At 33.4% G+C, this 20,913-nt stretch overlaps 1 protein-coding gene across 1 annotated transcript in view; it reads right to left on the bottom strand.

The window, feature by feature from the left end:
- Nucleotides 1-9,225: 9,225 nt before the first annotated feature.
- The window catches only part of LOC146992718 (uncharacterized), a 29,894-nt gene continuing 18,206 nt past the window's right edge, over nucleotides 9,226-20,913 (bottom strand). The window contains exon 4 of the mRNA XM_085809776.1: nucleotides 9,226-10,067. Within this exon, the coding sequence (XP_085665902.1) occupies nucleotides 9,970-10,067 (98 nt within the window). The 3' untranslated portion in view covers nucleotides 9,226-9,969. The remainder of the gene's footprint in view (nucleotides 10,068-20,913) is intronic.

Here is a 20,913-nt window from a genome sequence, read left to right as displayed (position 1 = left end):
TCAGGCTTACTATTGAACTGTCGACGTTCGCCGGTTGCTTTTGAATTTTCGTTTTTCTTAGACCATTGATTCGATTTGCTTTCGTATCCTTGTTCTTGCTTCCGTTGTGGCCTTGGCGCACCAAATCGGCTTCGTTGTTCGTGCTGGCGTCTTCTTTCAATGTCCGCCGTTCTTCTACTTTCAAACTGGATTGCGAGCTCGAATAATTTATCCAGTGTCGTAGGGTTCCTTAAGTCAATAAATGCTTGTACCTGGGGTAGTAATCTCGGCAAAATCACCTAGATTATTTCAAGATCCGGCCGGCTTTCATAGCGAAGTTTGAATACTTGGATTTTTCTCAAACGAAAATTCTACAGCTCCTCAATTCTTTTCTAATATACACTAAAGAGTTCCGCCTCCAACTTGGCTCGATTCCTTTCTACCGGAAAGACCTTTACTAAAGCAGCTTTAAAATTTTCGTACGTATAGGTGGGACTTCCTGACTCATCGAAAAGATTTTTTCCGATGCACTTGAGTAAATTAAGCACTTGACCCTTGAAAGCGCTGGTAGCCAAGGTGACTTTCTGAAATTTGTGGACTGAATACAGTATAAAATGGGCATCTAATTTCTCCAAGAAGTTGCTCACCGCTTAATTTCCATCGAAGCTTGTCGACGGTTTCATTGCTGCCGCATGGTCTGGACGATGTACCCGAATCCATCAAGGCTGGCGGCTAGCAGTTCGGGATTCTGAGCCGATGCTGCAGGTACATCAAATTCTTCTTGATCTTCGGCCATGGATTTTCTTCTTCGGGCGCCACTGTCAGGACTGATGTTCCTTCTAATTGCCTTTGGAAACATAACTGGAGTCCTGAGTAGGAACCGGGAGTTTACTCAAAACTATGTTCGTGCGTGTGTAAAAGATACAAGACAAATATGAAGGGCTAAATTTATCCTTGATTCCTCACAGCGTAAAGCCGTTTCCGCACTTCGGGATACAGAGACTAACACTTATGGTCTAAAATGAAGAAAATAAGAAGTAAAACTAAACTAAATAAGAACTAAACTTAGATATCTTACAGAGACTAGTAACGCGAAGATTGGCTTTTAACACTACGTATGTAGTGAGCGAAATGCAAAAGACTACTACAATACGTCTTCAAATATCAGTGAGAACTATGTTCTGGCCTTAAAGCCAGACATAAACTGACTGAAAAGCACGCGCGATTTCCGGCGAAGGCGATTGCTCATTTTTCATCTGTCTGCTTCCAAAATACCTAACGTCTTTACAGTGGCGCCCGAACTAAAGGTGTTGAATGATGATTCTCCTCACACAGGATTTGGTGATTGGGTCCCCTAAAAACCCCAGTCGCCCTTTAAAAGGGGGGGGGAGTATATAAGGTGTTTCTCCCGCCTTCTTTCGTGGTGTAGTGGTTCCGCACGCTGGGCCGATATTCCAGAGGTCCATGGTTCGATTCCCGGCGAAAACGATTTCTCATTTTTTCATCTTGCCTGCTTCCAAAATATCTAATGTCTCTACAATGCATACATTTACTCAAAGCTGCATCTTTAGAATATTAAAGGTTTTGGAAGTTTCTGCTCAACTTCATGATTATTTTCTATTCAACACTTGAACAGTTGTTCGTTAAGCTTTTATCTGGAACGACCAAACAATTTTTCTTCAGCAAGAGCGTTACATCTCAGGAAACAATCAATATTACACTTACAATAAGGGAGATACACAATAATATCTATGGATAATTTACAATATACTTTGACATAACTCTCTTTACTTTGTGCGGAATTTTTACTGCATCAAAAATTCATATGTATGGCGAGGTATAAACGTAAAGTATCCTGCATTGAAGATAATATGAGTATTATTTAAAAAATACAGAATACAGATAGACAAGTCTGCTAGGAACCTAAATTAACAGTTGATTTCATCGAAAAACTGAGCTATAATTGCTGCTTACAGAAGTGGTAAAGGTTGACAATGGACTAGCATAAAGATGTTGAAAGAGTTCACAGTTCTCTGAATCACAGATAGACAAGTCTGCTAGGAACCTAAATTAACAGTTGATTTCATCGAAAAACTGAGCTATAATTGCTGCTTACAGAAGTGGTAAAGGTTGACAATGGACTAGCATAAAGATGTTGAAAGAGTTCACAGTTCTCTGAATCACAGTCTAGCAATATCTGTACAAATGGTATAAAAAAACTGCCAAAGAATTTACTAAACACTTCAGAAACTGCCTTTTCATGCTCAAACGGCTGATTGATTAGGTTCGAGAATATTTCTTCATTTACATTAAAAATGCAGCATTTAAAATGTAAACACAAGTGAAGTCCCGATGGAAAATTGTCAGAGGTTTAAAATATAGTTCTTATGTCTATCAACATGAATAGCACTGAACACTATAGAGACTTCTGGTGACCAGAAAGAATCAAAAGTGAAAATATTTTTAAAATATGGAAATTCTTCTTGCTTCTATTAAAGCAAATAGTAAGGCATGTATGACCCCAGAACTGGTTAAAAGAAAACTACGAAAGTAGGATGAAGAACATTTGGCTAGAAAGAAATATTCTGTTTTTGATTCACAACTACATTGCATATACAATATCAAAAACTACACATTGTTTTCTTGTGCTTGAATGCAATTCGATCCTGCAACCTACAGAGAGGATATGATCAGAAGCTTGAAGAGTCATTAGAGAAAGCAGCTCATTTTAAAAATTTGGGAGAAGTATGGCAAACATGTAACTTAAACATTTCACTTTTTGATGCAGTACTAATGCTAGAAGTCTCAACAACTTGTTACAGAATCAATCATATAAAATTATATTCGACATGACGTTTCAGCAGTGTGTTGAAGAGGACCATTCTAAAAATGAGGATTTACTGATGCTACGCAGCTGGAAAAAATGGCATTCCAGCATTTTTGGAATATGATATGGAGCTTTTCCAAACTTGGGATGATGATGTCTCATGCAAAAATCCAAGTAATAAAAATACTATGACAATTAAAAAAAAAAAAAAAAAAAAAAAAAAAATCTGAAAAAATGTAAACTCCCTATTTTAGGAGGTGTGATGTATTGTTTTTACTCACACAAATTGCAAAACCGAAACTGATAGTCTTCAAAATTTGATTAAAATTTTCTGATAACCTGCATTCGATTAACCACAACATTTTTTTTTTTTTTTAACTTAGATATTAGTAGAAACGTATTCCTTGTTATTCATTTGAATATTTTTATAGATAAAATGATTAGTCATAATTATAAATGAGAGGAAGACATTCAGAAGAAAAGATTTGAAACATAATTTTAGACTAAGTAATTCATTATATAAAATTAATAAAGGAAACTGAAGAATGAAAAACAAATTTAATAACTACATACAACTAATACAGACAGTCTTTAACCCGGACTCGTCGGGACTTCGACGATTTCGGATTATAGATCATCAATTTAAATCTGGTAAGATGGCATGCAGAAATTATAAAATTAAAAATATGAAACCGTAATTTATGAAATAAAGAGCAATTATGATCTAAAGGGTATCAGAATTAAAAAAAAAAAAAAAAAGCTAAATATTTATCTGTTTACTTTATTAAATATTTCTTTAAACACGCGCTTGCATAAAGCATACATTACGCATAGTCGAAATTAGAAAATTGCAACCAGAAAACTATTTGATGTGTATTTGTGTTATTTATAATGACGAGGAATTTGATTTAAATCATATCAAAGATGGAGTACATCGAGATGAAAGAGGTCAACTTGCAGTTCATTGCACGCCGCGTCGTCCCCCCCCGCAGAGCAGCGTGAAATTGATAAACAGATTTCGGAATGGTTAGAGAATCAAAGGATATGCCTTTATCCCTTTTTTTGCAGCAATTTCACTTTTTGTTTGATGGACATCGAAACATGCTTTCGCTTTGGAGATCCTTTGGTAGCTCCAGAATCGGAAATTCTTTTTGACATAATTGAAAGTTCGAGCCTACTCTTATAAAATTGCTCTAACAGTCTGCAAAAAAATAATAAGCCGGATCCAATTAGAAGATTAAGGAACAATGCAATCTGCAATATTAACTGAAATAGATAATTTTAGCTTAGCTTATACCTTCCGTTATACATTAAACGCGCATGCGTAATGGTATTATGCGCATGCTTTAACGCATTATGCGTTGACGCATGCACAGAAAGCTTGCAGCTTTGAGGTCCGGATTAAAGACTTTTGACTGTACTTAATACTCACTTTAATCCTCTGAGTGGCATGACCACCTCCATCCAGTCATAAGATATTTTGCCTCTTGATGTAGTACATTAATCTTCTTTTCTTTCTTTAATTATGTAAATATCATGTTAATGAATGGAGGTTTATAAAAACAGACTAAAATAAGCAATTATACAAATTTAGCTATTAAATGCTGCTTAAGTACAAGTCTCCATGAGCATATTCAAAAAGCCATGTCACTTAGAATGTTAAAAAATATACCTTCTTATTTTTTTCAACATATGTCATAATGGCAAACTTTTTCTTGCGTGCATGAATTTTTAGCAGACTGGATTAAGTGGACAAACTCTATCCCTTGATGTTTATTAAAGCAGGGTTTGATAGCATTATTAAAATGCTAATATGTATTTTTCATAAAATATCCCCAGGAGTAAATCACCTGATAACCACTGAGCAAATCCTCAGGTTATACCACCATGTTGTTTCTTTAAGTTGTTCAAGTTGCTTACTTGGCACAGATGTACGACCATTTTCTGAAGTTGGAGACTTAAGTTCATTAAGTTGTAACACATAAGCTGGTTTTAACCTATCCACAGAGATATTAACTTATTTTTAATTGATAGAAGAAAACATTTCGGGGTTCTTTGGGACACCAAAAAAGAGTCCTTCATATGGGAGCTGCAAAGTTTTTTTTTTTTACTCTGTCAACCCACAGAAACACATGCGAGCATGTGTACAAATCTTTTGTTTAAATTTGGATTTGAATTGGCAGGGCTTTAAGAGAGCCATTTGATTTCGAAGATTACTTACAAAATTATCATTAGGTATTAGCAAGTTTAATTCTTCAAAATATTCACCAGTTAATTTTAGTTTTGCCATAAACCATTTCAGATATCGTATATTTACAGTCCTCAAGTAGAGCAGCTCACAAACCCTTAAGAACTGTTGGTAATGTTTCTGTCCAATGAAGAGAGTTATGACATCTAATAGCTGTTTTTAAAGTATGGTGTTGGACGTTCAATTTTCCTATTACTTTGAGCATGATGAGAAGTTGTATGTTTACTTTTACACTACATAGCGAGGTCAAATTTCAAAATAGTTCCGAAATAAACGAAGTTCCTTTGTCCGTAATAACACAAGAAGGTACACCAAATCGAGTAATCCAATGTTCTTTTTATATCTGGCCATATGAATCTTTTAGTAATATCTTTTACAGTACGGCGGATTCCAGGGTGAGCTAAACCATGAATTTTATTAAATATTTTCATCAGAAAGTTTTTAGGTATGAATGGTCCGATATTGGAAGTAGAGGTATCACAATACAAGTTTTCCTGATGGTGATTGGTGCTATTTAATATGCAGTGATTTGGAATGTAATTTCAACTGTTGCAGTTGATCAATTTGTACATCTGCTTTCAGGTCAAAAATCAATAACAGGTGAATTGATGTCCTCAATTATATGTCCCCATCTGCAACCACATTGTTTTGACCACTTATATGGTACAGATTAGTAGAGAATTGCAAGATATATTGTAGTTGTCTGGGAGAGGCTTTTTTATTATTTTGTTTAAAAGCAAATATGGCTTATGATCCATATTAATAATGAAATCAGCCTTCGAGTAACTGTTTGAAATGTTCAATGGATAAATATATACCTAAAAGCTCGCAGCCATAAGCGCTATAATTTTTCTGGGCATCATTATGCTTTTTTGAAAAAAAAAAAAAAAAAAAATGCAATAGGCTTCCATCCATTTGGTTTTGTTGAATTAACTGATCCAATAGCCCAATCAGATGCATCTGTCAAAAATGCCAGACAGTAATCCAAATTGGGATAGGTCATCAATGCTACTTGAGAAATATCTTGTTTGCATTTTTCAAAACTTTTTCTAGTTTCATTGACCCATGGTATATTGCATCAATATTTTTTTTTTGTACATCCTTTCAAAAGTTCATGAAGAGGAGCTTGAATCTCTGAGGCATTTTTTTTTAATGCAATTAAGATATAAATTGATCATTCCTAAGAAGGAACAAAGTTCATGTACATTTTCTGGAAATAGATATTCTATAGCTTTAATTTTTTGAGGTAGAGGTTTTGAGCCTTCAGCACATATTTGACAGCCCCAAAAGTTTTTTTACAGGTACTCTGAAAACTGATTTGCTAATTAGACCATATTTATCTAAATGCTAGAAAACTGTTTTAAGATGTAAACTGTCCTTTCTCGCAAGAAGAGGCAATCAACAAATTATCTAAATATGGAAACACAGTCTAAGCCATACTAAACTACATTGATGAACTTCTGAAAGATTACGGGGCATTTTTAAACCAAACCTCATTACATTGAACTAGTAAAGACAAAAAGGTATTATAATGACAGTTTTTTCTTTACCTTCGTCTGCTACTGGAATGTGAAAATATGCCTTAAAAAGGTCATTTTAAAAAATATAGTTTTATGAGTTAAAACATGTTGAAAGTCTTTAATTCGAGGAATGGTAAAACAATCAGGTACAGTTAAATTATTCAGTCTTCTATAATCACCATATGGGCGAAAAGAACCAACTTTGTCACTATGTGTAGGGAAATTGTCCATTCTGAACTACAACTAATATTATTATTGTTTAGCATATATTTGAATTCTTTTAGGTATTTCCAACCGTTTAGGGTCTAATTGTCTTGCTTTACAATTTACAGGTTGTCCTTTAGTTACAATATGATATTTAACAGGAGAAATAAGAACATTTAGTTTTTGTTATAGTGGGATACATAGCAAATAAATCGGAATATTTACATAAGTTGCCCGTTGTATTTACACTTTCATTAATAGAGATGGGTGCAATGTCACCATAATCTGTGTTTGTCACACCATCAATTAACCTTTTATGCTTTAAATCAATCAATAATTTGAACTCGAAATAACTGAACAATAAATCACATCCAGGTCAACAAGAATGTTGCCAGTTGCAAATTTTTTTTTAGAAAAATTAAATGGAAAAAAAAAAAAAAAAAAGGAAGAATTACTTTTTGTATTTTAGCACCTTTTTCTTTCTAGTTTATTAAAAAAAGGTAATTGTTTGCCGATTTCAGTCATGGCAACAATTCAGTATCTCTAGAATATGTATTTTTCATTTCTTTTTATTTGTTATTATGAGATGGGTGCAGTAGCAGCAGTTATTAGCACTTTTGTTTTCCATTAATACGTATCACTACCAAAATAATGTCTTGGCAGTCGGAGTGTGACTATGTAGCTTATAGTAATTAAAAACTAGTTCAAAACTGCCAATAAGAGAAAATACACAAGTTTTTCAGATAACATCTCATAAAAGGCCAGTTCCTTCATCAAACTTCAATAGTACATGAGAATCTACTTCTAGCAAATCTGACTGGTTGACTACATATAGACATTCCAGTAGTATATTCCTTCTTCCTACGCAAAACACAGCTTCAGGAGAAACATTTCTCCCCAGGTCTCACAAAATGTCCTGCCCATATATGAATAACAGATCACTGAGTGGAACTAATTTGGCTAAAGCCTCTTGTTCAAAATAATACTCGAAGTTTCTCACAGTGCCACTTTAAGTGATAACCCCATTTGTCTCACTTCAGGAAATCATTTACCAAAGTATTCAGCAAGAGTCCATAAAAGTAATATTGCAACTGATAACAGCTTTTAACCCTTTTTCAGTTGCAAGTTGAAACATTTCTTTCTTCCCAAATATGTGTGAAAATTGTCAGCCAGAAATCTGTCATGCAAGCTAAGCTCGCTGATCACCTACAAAAGGTTAATTGTGCCTTTGCTATATAACCAGAACTCCAAACAGCCCCATAACAAAAATTTTTACAATTAAGTCTAGCAATTCAGGACCAAATGCCCTTGTCAGGAACTGCTATATAACACAGCACAATTTTATATAATCATAATAGTCTTCAGAAATCTAATTTTTGTTAACTTAGCACCATTCACCTGAAACATTTTCATACAATGCTTTCTTGCTACAAAGCACTTTACTACTGTTAAATATAGTTATTTAAAAAGATACCATGAAACCACAATATGCAGGAAATCTTGTCGAGAGCAATAACTCTTCTGTACATGCTTTGTAACAGTTTAAGTCCAATTTTGAACTTGACTGCAAAGTAAAATTTTGTCTTTACAGGTAAAGTTCAAAATTTGCTTCCTTTGACTAGCTTTATAACTTGAAACCATATGCAAAAGTTTTCACCTCTCTTTTACTAATGGACATATTTTAAAAACAAAGATCTTTATGAAACCAGCATTTCTTGGATGTCACAAATGGGAGTACTAAATGTTTTCAAATCGTACTTCCCATCTCCAATGTACTTAAAAAAATTGAAAAGTATATAAGCTGACATTTCACATTATACAGCAATACATACAATCTTTCTGTCAATAGCATCTTATATTGAAGTTTATGTTTTGCTAGCTTGGCACAGCAACATGCTTTGCTGCTATTTTTCATACACTTAAAAATATTTTATCATTTCCTTGATTGAAAAGCCCCATGTAACTATATAGCAACCCTTTAAAGATATATGAAAAAATGAATATTAGCTGGACTTACCAAAGTATGCACACAGCTGCATTATGCATTAACCCCTTAACTGCCGCGGGCGTATATATACGCCTTGCTCAGCCGATGCGTTAACTGCCCCAGGCGTATATATACATCCTTCCAAACTGCTATCATTTGCTTTGCGCTGCTACACCTAAAATTATTCGCAAAGTTAACGCATCGGCTGCGCATCTGGGGCAGTTAATGCATCGGCTGAGCAAGGCGTATATATACGCCCGCGGCAGTTAAGGGGTTAACACAATATTTTTGGAAAAAGACAAAGTGTTTCTCAACCTTTTTTGCCCCATGCATCCCTTTCACCCACTGCTAAACAATCCCCCCCTTTCCAAAACTCAAATAAATACATATACATTTAAATTACTTTTAATGAGTTTTATAAATTTGTAGCTTATGTTGGAGTTTCAATAAAAGACACAGATGATATTCAAACATATTTATTCAAAAATGCTTAAAAATAGTAAAAAATGGTGTAATTAACACATATAATCACACAGCAGATATCTACAGGAACTCATTCTCAAAAACTGAAACATATAGAAACGCAAAATACTGCATGAATAAATAATTGATATAAGGATAAAGAGTGAAACATCACTTATTTGACATAAATGTACGCAAGAAATAATACAGTCATCAAATTCTCAGTTACTGAATATTGATGACATTGGCAAAATGATATGTTGAAACAAATTCATCAAAAATGGTGCTATATAAAGTTCCATATAAAAAATTACATTAAAAATAAATACAAAATCGATTATGCAGTTGTAAGACAGACTAAAAAGTAAGCTTTAGTGAATATTTTAATCTTAAAATTCCTTGCATTAAACAAAAAATTAAAGTTATTAAAATACACAGATAAATGGATTTAAAGGCATGTACATAAAGGCACATTTTTACGAATTTCTAATAGCCCAGCCTTGTTTAAAACTCAGAAATCACACATAAACAAGCATTTTATGTTTGATAGAATTTGAATTCATATTTTGATAAATTCTAAGAAACCTACAATATCAGTCACATTTTTAGCGTTCACCAAATTAATTTTTTTACAGATACACCACATATTTTATTAGAAAAACATTAATTAGCAATTAAAGCTCGATAGTGAAAATTTGCAGCCTCAAACCGTAACACTGCATGCATACAGTAAAAATTAAATTTAAAATATTCCAGATGATTTTCCACCAGGAGGTTGTCTGACCCGAATACTTGTTTGAACAGGTTTCGCATCAGGAACTTCGGTTTCTTTTTCTTCAGCTAAAAAGAAATTTTAATATAAAATACTAAAACGCATATTAACATATCACTTCCAAAATTAAAAATATAAAATTTAATGGGAAGAAATGATTTCATAAATTTCCTAATTGGTTTATATATTGTTTTATTTACAGAAATCGATTTCAATTCCAGAAGCTCTGAACTTTAGCTGAAAATTACATCTATTGAAACACTTTATTTTCAGGGAATTACATTTGAATTTAAAGAGAAAATTTCAAAATATTTTTTCCCCTGTCCTTATTGAAGGAACTGAACAAATGGAATTCGTTAATAATAAATACACATTATGTACAATTTAAGAAAATAGCATACAGCCAAGTGAGTACTTAATGCATAGAAAAGACAACTAAATTCTAGTATGCATGAAAGACATATCAATTAGTATGCTTATGATTAAAACATCAAAAGCAAAATTTACATGAATTTGGACATAACATACTTATTTTGCCAGATACCACTACTACTGGGTTATAGCTTTAATGAGGCCTTCAAATCTTTTAAAAAAACTTCAAATACAAATTTAATATAATGTAACACATTTACATTTCACCCATTATGAAATGCTCACATTTCTAAACTGGGGACCTAAGACTGAACAATTCAGTAAATTTTTCTATTCCTTGCATGCTTTTGCTCAACCCTTTCAGAACTCTGTCATAACTACCTCTCCTACAGTATTGGTTATGATAAAATTCCTTGTAGGTAACATCCTTTCAATGGTGATTATACCTATACTGACTGAAAGAAGTGGTATTAGATTGTAAATCACATCTATGCACATATCAATGAAGGTTGCTAGGATGATTAGGTGCATTATCTAAACTCCTTCACATCCAATCTGCCCCACAGGGCCCTACATTGAAACAACCAGAACCGCCTGAGATAGTAATCTTGTTTTCTTCCCTCCCCCTAAGATATGCAGTAGCAGGTGCAGTTTCCCCAAATGCATTGTCTCAGTTTACTGCAGACAGCTTGTCCTAAGAAATTTCTTATTTTTTGGTTTATCGTGACATTTCGTTGTTATTCTTTTGTGGTAGTGTGCTTTTAAGCTTTAAATGTAATAAAAGAGCAGTTTAAAAATTTAAGGATTACATTTTAAACAATTTATTCCCTCCTATAAATATAACCTCAGTCGTGATCATAACAAAGCCAGAAAGGCTTGTTGGTCTGACCTTCAGAATAGTTTTATAAAGTCAAAGGCTAATGGAATCTTTATTAGAAGTACAAAGGATGTCATTGGAAATCTTCACACCTATTTTCTGCGTTAATGGACGGGGAGGGAAGGAAATTGCTGTGAAACTAGACAACTATTTCAGGTGTTTCGGTATTTTGAGGATACAAATTAGCGAAGAGTCTGGATTTCAAAGAGTTAAATGACTTCCAATATCTTTCAGTTTCTAGGTGGTAGTGGTGGGGTTTAAAATACTCAAAAATAGATTCTGGATTTCTAATCCAAAGTACGTAAAGATTTTATGAAAGATAAAGCTTTCACTTTATAATTTCCAAAAACATTGCTACATAATAAAGATGTTAAACATTTTAGTGGATGTTTTTTTCCATAATAATCCATCAGCACTTAATAGTTGATTATCAATATAATTTCCTTATTCAATGATTTATCATGCTTAAAAAAAGTAGGATGTTGCTTTTTTGTGCACTTGTAATTCACTTTGATCACGATTAGGAATGTGCAGTCACTTTGAAATAATCAAATTACACTTCCAGAGAATGTTTCGTCCACTACTGATGCTGAGCCATTTTTTTCTTCTGCTTTCACAATTTAATACAAATTCAATACTTTTGTTTTTATAGGAATTTAACTATGAATAATTGTTTTTTGGTTGCTATTATCTATCCATACTGACAATAGCATTTCTATTTCAATTGTAACATGACTTCTATTTCTCAAAGCGTGAGACCCAGAAGTAACTATGTACTTATAGAGTGGCAGCATGGTCTAAAATATGTCAAACATTTTGTCCGATTTTCAGAATTATTGTACTGCAGGGTTAAATATTATATGTTAATTCCTGTTATTAATAGTTGTCCTCTTTAATAGCCAGTTTGCTTACTTGCAAATTAATGTAATAAATTCCTGCTACTTGTCGACAAAGATGATAAACTTTGCTGAGAAAACTTCCTTTTACACTTTTATAGCTGCTTCACACACTTCTTCACATGCAACTTATCATCTAAGCAGATCAGTACACATTTCTCGATAGCTGTAGACTTGATATAGATATACTTATTTACTTTAGCTCTGATTACAAAGGTAAACGAAAAAATATTCATCTGTATATAAGACAAATATGGAGAATTACTGGTCAGCAGGCGACACGCGGTAAAAAATAAATTCTTCCAAAGTACCTTATGTATAGCAGCAATTAATTACCGTAATTTCGCATGTATAGTCCGCACCATCGTATAGTCCGCAGACACGATTTTATATAAAAAAAATTTCAAAAATCGTCAGATAGTCTGCGGACTATACGTCCGAAATTACGTTTTTTTAATACGGCAATATTCCCATGCCTTTTAAACACATCCTTTTGTTTGCGCCAATTTCTCACCGCTTTCTCGTCCACTTCAAAATAACGGGGTAAAATCCTAGTATACAGTGCAGCCTTGGTGCGACTTTGAAACTTATCGCCAATACCAAAAATGATCCAAAGAACGCCTATATATATAGTATACATGCATAGTATATATACTATATACATAGTATATACTATGTTTAACTATATATTTTCTTTGAATGACCCATTAACTACTCATCGTATATGTCCCGTTTTCACTGATCATAATAAAGTCGCCAAATCCCGTGTGCACCGAATACTAATATTAAACCAATAACGGCCCGCTTCTCTATTTCATCTTATTCAGCTTTCTCAACTACCTTGAGTTTAACTCAGCAGTAAAAACTTCGGCGATGTTTCATCAACGTTATCGAAGATGAAAGACAAAATACGAAAACAAAATACTGTGCAACATGCTATACTCGTGATAAGTGGTAATGAAATGTGACCTTCGACCCCACTCACTCGGTGTTGCCGAACCACGCTAGAAGTAAACGAATCACGCTTTTTTCTTCTTACTCCAGGTACTTGCTACTATGGCTCCTAAAAACCGAGCTGACGCATTACTTTTCCCCCTCCCGGCAGTTGCGCTAAAGCAGTGCGAAGGACACTGGGATACAAGACTGGTTGCGCTAAGTGAGTGCTCACACAAGACTTTCTTTGGCTCATATCTCGGCATCGCTTGATGCGCGAGCCTGGATTTTAGGAGCTCTACTTGCTACTACTCATTCGTTCTGCACTATGCTCTATGGTTTACTATCGATACGATACATACGAATGTTTTCTTGGAATCTCGCGCTTTTTTTATATTTGATCATCGGCAGTTCACGACAGCGTGTTTTTTAAATTTCAACGATTTTAACTGCGAACAACCAGCGTATTATCCGCACTGGTGGATAGTCCGCAGCTTCAAAAATTCGCATTTTAAACACAGATAGTCCGAGGACTATACGTGCGAAATTACGGTACATGTAATTCCAGTTGCATATAAAATGGGTTCCATTTCACAGCTGTGATAATTCAAATTTAAAATACAATAACTAGAATTTGGGTATCAAATTATAAATCATAGCAGTTCAAAACTGTGATAATTTTAGTACAGTACAAAGTTTGAGAACCAGAACCTCCAGAACTTGGCCAATTCTGAAAATTTCCACATTTTAGATCAGCTAAAATCTAGCAAGTTGACACCTAAAAATTACAAAATTAAAAATATGAAGCAGTTGTTTATGAAAAAATGAAGAATTTATGATCTTGAGGGAATCAAAGTTTAGAGTTTAATAGTCATTTATTTTATTCAAATTTTTTTTACGTTTACTTCTTGCTCCTACTTTCTCTTTAATTTTGACATAATTTCTTGTTCACTTTGAAAGTTCCAATGTGCAAGTCCTGTAATTGCCATGTTGAGAATTACCATCAAACTGTCAATTGAAATTTTTTCCTTCTCAAAAACTGTCTTTTTGTCACCTTAAGTAGTAATATTTTCTGGACTTGAATAAATTCCGTTATTAGAAAATTTGCCTTCTACAGCATTCAAATCTACACCAAAAATAAGGTTCTTGTTCTGCACTAATTTTTAAATCACCCTTTCTTAAGCCTGAACTGTGTCAACATTTTTTCTTGAGAAAGCTGCTATAAAAGGTAAGAGTTTACAGTTATGTGCCCCTTGGTTTTTGGAGATTCTTTTTTGAAGCCAAGACCGGCGCCAGGAAAGCACGATTTCAAGATGGCCGCTACACAGAACCAAAATAAGAAGTCAACGAACTGTACAAACTCTGTGTCCATGTACACATCGACCTGTTTTCACTTAAAAAAACATCCTAGAATTGCACAAACTAGGCATTGCGCACCGCCTTAAATTTGTCCATGTACACATCAATTTATTTTCATTTAAATAAAATCAGGAAGCTAAAAGAAAGTTAAAACTATCATGGTCACCAGAAGCGAGGTTTCATCGCCAAAATTTTTTTAAATTGTCGCTAATCGAAGGAGCACCCAATTCTACACTACAGCCAGTACCAAATATACTTTCACTTTGCAGACCCTGCAACAGCTACAGAATTCGAATTTTCATTTACATTGAAAAATTTCCAACTTAATTTTGATAAGATAGCTGTAACAAAAACTGCCCGCAAAAAAATAACCTGAACCAATTTAGAAAAAGTTGAAGAGTCCAATTCAGTATGCTAATCAATTGCAAGTACTAAGGAAATTTTCTCTTTCCTACTGCTATCCAAATAAATGAAAACCAGTATGACTAACATCTCACTCCAAAGAAACGTAAAAAAAAAAAAAAAAAAAAAAAAAAAAAAAAAAAAAAAGTTAATTCCTCTCTGCAACCATTCAAAGGCCATAATTAGAGCTAACAACAATCAATGTATTGCCAATGGTACAACTGCCCAGTTAGTAGGCTTTAAAATGACATAAAGGAATATCAGTTAACAGGGAGAAAAACTGATTTTATGATGAATCTGCTTTTAGTATATTCTCCGTTAAATAAATTTTTAAGAAAAGTTACTGGTGATCCAGATCTGGACATTAGATTTCTGACTTTGTACTGCATTTCTAAATTTAAAAAGCTGTTCATATACCCAAATCCATACATTTACCCTAAATTGAAAATTTTTTAAAATTTACAATTCATGGTTCCTGTAAAAAAATCAACCACGTATGCAGCAAATGCACACAAATTCACTTCAATCGAAATACACCAACTGCCATAAAAATTTGGGCACCAGGAAAGAGTTAGCAGAACCAAATTGAATTTTACATATATGAATGCAACTTTCATATACCTAAGCAATTAAAAAACAAAGCAAAAGGATAATTTACTACAGAAAAAAGTATAAATGAATGTCAGGCCAGACATACTTGATCAGTAAAAAATAAGGGAATATATAGGCCATGGAAAGGTGACAATATGACAGAGGTTTCTCTGACACCCTTGAAGTGTGTGCCAGGACATTATCATGCTGAACAAATGCCTCGAGGGAGCCTTGCCATGAATGGCAACATCATGTGGTTATATCATTAACATACCACTCTACTCTCATGGTGCAGTGGATCAACACTTCAACACATACATAGTTGTCATCACAACCCAAATTTAATCTTTCCTCCATTTAGTTATGATCCATACCTATTGATCCAATCCAAATGGAAATGCAACACCAATCCAAATGGAAATGCAATACCAAATGTTCTTTAGCCAAGTGCCTAGTGATGGTATACAAAAAGTGCTGCTTGGGTGCAGATAGCAGAGAATGATGGAGCTGGTGCTGTGTATAAGGTGAAGTGATGGCTCCATTAGCTATGGTCTGCCAAGAATGTCCTGAGCCTGGCCATCTATGCAACCTTCTTTCATTTACTGGATCCAACATTTTCTGCTTTACGATAAAGTCAGAACAGCCTAGGTACCATGCTGCTCACCGACTGATCACCTAGCTTCCATCATCCCAATGATTCTTTCCTTCTTGAATTCTAACAGCTTATTTTATTGTATTTCATGCCCGTGTAGCAACCCTGGCGAAAAGCATACCTCTTCATCTTTTTTATGCACATGGGATAATGAAGTTAAAATGCTCTATGGTGACATTGCGCAACAATGAGGTATTTCCAAGAGTGTGCATATCTGCGAAACACGGAACTTCTTGCCGAGTTCTGTTACAATCTGACAATAACTTCTTAGTGCAAGCAATGGAATCATGAGAAAAAATGGACTTTCACACATGACTTTGTACACGATTTTAAGCAAAACTGTTTTGCATTTATTATACAGCCAGTCTATTTACCAGAATTTCAACATGAAAGAATAACAAGCACTATTTTTCACTACAAATAACCACTGAGCGATAAAAATGATTACGGAAATTTAGGCAGGATCAAGCACTTACAATTCTACCCTACTGCAACCTAAGACCTTAAAATCTCCAGATTTTTCTTTTTTTTTTTTGGGGGGGGGAGACTTGAATGATTGATATTTTAAACTTATGACTACATTATTATTGACATTTAAACCATAGCCACTTTCTTTTCAGATAGTCTCACGATACCAAGATGTTTTGTTTTTGGATTAAGCAAAATATCACTGTACCTGGAAACCAGAAGATATATTCAGACTGCATGTCTAGTCTATGATCACTAAAGAAAAACCCAGTATAAATATCATTCCATTACAATGACTAGTACAGCCCTCAATTACTAAGACACTATTCCTTTTCTAAAAAGTCTTGCACTGTTTAATCACATGCTAGTTCCTGCATAATGCACCTACATTTCTCCCAACCATTTTTATCATAAAAGAACACCTTTCTCCTCCTCACATGTTATCTGCATTAGCAAAGTACTGAAAATGGATGGTTTGAACATTAATGTTGTACATTTGGCTCCATCTTGGCTTCCCCCCCCCCCCAAAAAAAAAAAAAAAAAAAAAAACTGAAGGAAAGCTGCACTATTGGGATAATGCTACAAGACAGTGAGTTGCTGGTTCTAAAGGTTATAAGAGGAGATTCCACCTTAAAAGGCCAAGCAAGATTTAGATGACAATCAGCAGACAACCAAACTAAAGATCTCATTGGAAAAATCCCTGATGCACTATTTTAGAGTTTGCAAAGACCCTTAGCAATCTCAAAATAATACTGCACAGCCTCCTGAAATAAATGGACTACCAAAGCCTGGATGGACTCCTGAAATAAATGGATTTATCAGCTGACTGAATACAACAAGGTCGACAGGATCTCTAAGTGTGACCGCTGGCTTAACAGACAGGAAGATTACATGTTCCTCAGAAGATTCATTACAGGTGGAAACCCAGATTCTGCATATGAAAGTGAACTTAAAAAGCTGCAAGAAGCAGCATCAGATAGAAAACAAAGGCAGTGTTCAATTCAAAATGCACCAAACTTGCAAATTACAAGTTTATATTCTACCACAATACCAGAACTTATTTCTTTGGTACTGCAAAGAAAGTCCCTGGAGTTTCAGCGGACTTTACACCCACCATATTCCAGGGTTCATAGCCAATTTTAGTTAAAAAAATAAGCACCTATAAGCACTTTTCAAGAATATTTTAAGAAAAAAAACATAAGCACCTGTCTAATTACATCATACACAACAGAATAACCTTAAAAATTAGACTTGTAATTTAAAATATGAGAAATGAAGTACTTATTAAGAGAGAATAAGCATTACCTCAACCATGGAAAATAAATACTTTTTTTTTAAATTTTAAATAATAGTTCAGTTTACAGAACTAGTTTACAATGAGAGGGGAAAAAAAAAAAAACTATGAAGAACTAAACTATATTACAAGATTTAATGATGAAATTTCAGTTCAAAATAGAGAAAATAAATAATAATAAGGCATATTTATTGTATTCGCTTGGAACCTAATAATAAATACAATTTATTTTTCCACTCATATTGATATTTAAATAATTTAAATCTAAATTCTGAACATTTTCTAATTTTCCTTGTATATCAGTTTTCTCTTAACAGATATATATTGCAAGCAAAGTAATTTAAGTAAAAAAGAGGAACATTTCTAAAATCAGAAGACAGAAATTTGCTTCATGCAGTCATCTTTAACAGTAAAAGCTTAACTAACCCACATACTTATTGGCGAATATTCGGACAGTCGAGCGTAACTTGAAGCGGGGTGGTATGGGTAGACTGTAGCCGCTCTTTAGATTAGCAAACGTTATTGCGCAACACGTGCGCCGTAATTCTTCCATTCGTGATAGTACTGTATAATGTATTGGCCAAAAAAATTAAATTATTTTGACTATTCAATTATTTTCCCTTTATTTAAGCCATTCCGAATATTATTCCTTAGAAAGCTAATCTGTGTTAAAACACAACCATTTTTGCAAGTTTACTATACTTCAGCTACTGCAACTATGTTATTATAAACATTCATACATATACTCATAATATAAGCATAATGATCATAATAAACACGAAAATGAACTGACCAAGCAGAACGAGAGTGCAAATTTTTAAGATCTTGATAGAAATTCAAACGTGTGTAGTATTTGGATGGGAGGAAAAGAATGCCGAATGTACCGGATTTTTCTACTGCTTTCGCAATTCTTTGACCAATAGAACGACAGGCACCTGTCTGTACTCTTCGTGCACACCAAAGGTTATGTTAATGCAGAGAAAGGGGAAAAAGCTATTTCCGGGAGTATGATTCACCATCTGACATTCCATATTAGGAAGAAAAGTTTATTTAGTTTCGGCTTTGGTAAGGGAAAAAATAGTTCGTTCATTAAAAAAAAAGCCCTAAAAGCAAAAAATAAGCACACACACACCAAAAAAAAAAAAAAAAAAAAAGGGCTTTAAAGAAAAAGTAAGCACCTATAAGGGCCTTTATATTTTATTTTCAAATATAAGAACTTATAAGGACCGCTACGAACCCTGTATTCTCTTGGTCTCACACTATCCAACTATTACTTATCCCAGTCGTTAAAATTATATGTGTGAGAAAACCAGTTCTCTTCACGAGGTGAAAATTCTACCTGGCAGTTCTTTAATAGCAAACCACTATTTTACTTTCACTAAGGCATTATGAACCTTTCAGAATAGGATGGAAATTAAATAAATAACAGGCTTTAAAAAATTTGTGACCGTGGATCAGGATTTTTGGATAACCCACGATCAGATCCATTTTCGCTATAGCAATCTCTTCCTATAATGTCATCATTTTTAGTATGCAAGAGATTACATAACAAACATCAAACACAGCTGAACTTTAATCAATAAAACTACCTAACTTTTAACATAACTATTTAATGTTTTAAAAAATCAAGAAGTAATTACACAGCAAGCTTGCAAGATATACAAAAGTCACGAACACATGCATAGCTAGTAATAATTACTACAGCACAACAATATTTATACAATTTAATCTTTGATTAATTGGAATAATACTAGGGATGATGTCCATGGTTAATCTGAATGCAGTTATGAAGCAGAACCCATTGGCATAATTAGCCAAAAACTAAATAAATACTATTAAAAATTCACTTGTATTTTCAAGCTACTTAATATGGAGAGTTATCTCCATTTATAAATTTAAACTTGTGTAGTAAAATCAGTTTCTTTTTCTGACAGAACACATCTGGCAAACATGTATTATAATTATTGTTACCTCATGCATTTTTCATAATTTTTTTTTCAAATACATAACTCAAGATAAATCTGCAATATTTTTTAAACATAGAATCATTAATCAGTAGTTAATCTGGAGTTTACTGCAAAAACAAAAGATAATACATAACATTTGAAATACGAGAAAACAATCTGGTTGGAAGTCACTAAATATTATACATCATTAAAATATTTTACAATAACCTATTAAGCACCAATAAAGCTTACTAGATCCAGTCACAGACCTGATATTTTACATAATACAGGGTTGCCACTCAAACAGGAGAAAGAAATTACCTGACTTTTCCAGGTATGTTTCGAGAAAATTAAAAGTCTATCCGCATAATGTACGTTGGCTGTGCTAAGAGGTAAATTAATTATGGTATTACTTGTATAGAAAATTCACTTAATTATTCCATAAACCCCAGCGGACATTTATTCTTAATCATTCTTGGTACACTTTGTTTGATAATTTTGTTTACTTTTCCACTTAAGAAACTTAAAAAATTTAAGATATATGCATTGGATAACAAATGTACGTTTTATTTAATTATTACTCGTGATCATCACCAGTTCAACACAAGGCTAATCCGGTTCTTATAAATCACAACGCAATGCTAAATAGTTAGGTTAAAGTTTAGGTAAATTTAATTTGTGTGAGGTGTCTTTTTAAAAGGCACCTTAACATTTGAAAACACAAATATAATTATAATAGGAGTTTTCTTCTCCACTACAGATTGAGATTAGAATCTGCCCAATCTGGAATAAAATAAGGCTTTCTTTGCAGACATTCTGCAGCTAAACGAAAGAAAGAAATCTATTTAATGATATTTTTTTAATCAATTGAGGTATTTATATTTATTTCACAGCATACATAAGGAAAAAATAGGTGCATTAAATTTCGTGATGGTATGTCACCATACTGCTAGAATTAATTTCAGGATTGTGCCCGAGAAAATTTCCTAAAATTTGGAAATATTATTTACTAATGATAAATAAATTTAGAGGGAAGAAGCAACATTAGATGATATGAATAACATAAAAATAATTTACTTAAAAATTGAATTAGAATAATCAACGATATTTTAGCGAATATAGTT

This window comes from Stegodyphus dumicola, chromosome X2 (genome assembly GCF_044657685.1).
Source record: "Stegodyphus dumicola isolate Sdum_Otavi_A_Nest chromosome X2, ASM4465768v1".
Taxonomy (NCBI): Eukaryota; Metazoa; Arthropoda; class Arachnida; order Araneae; family Eresidae; genus Stegodyphus; species Stegodyphus dumicola.
This window is presented reverse-complemented; position numbering and strand designations above follow the sequence as displayed.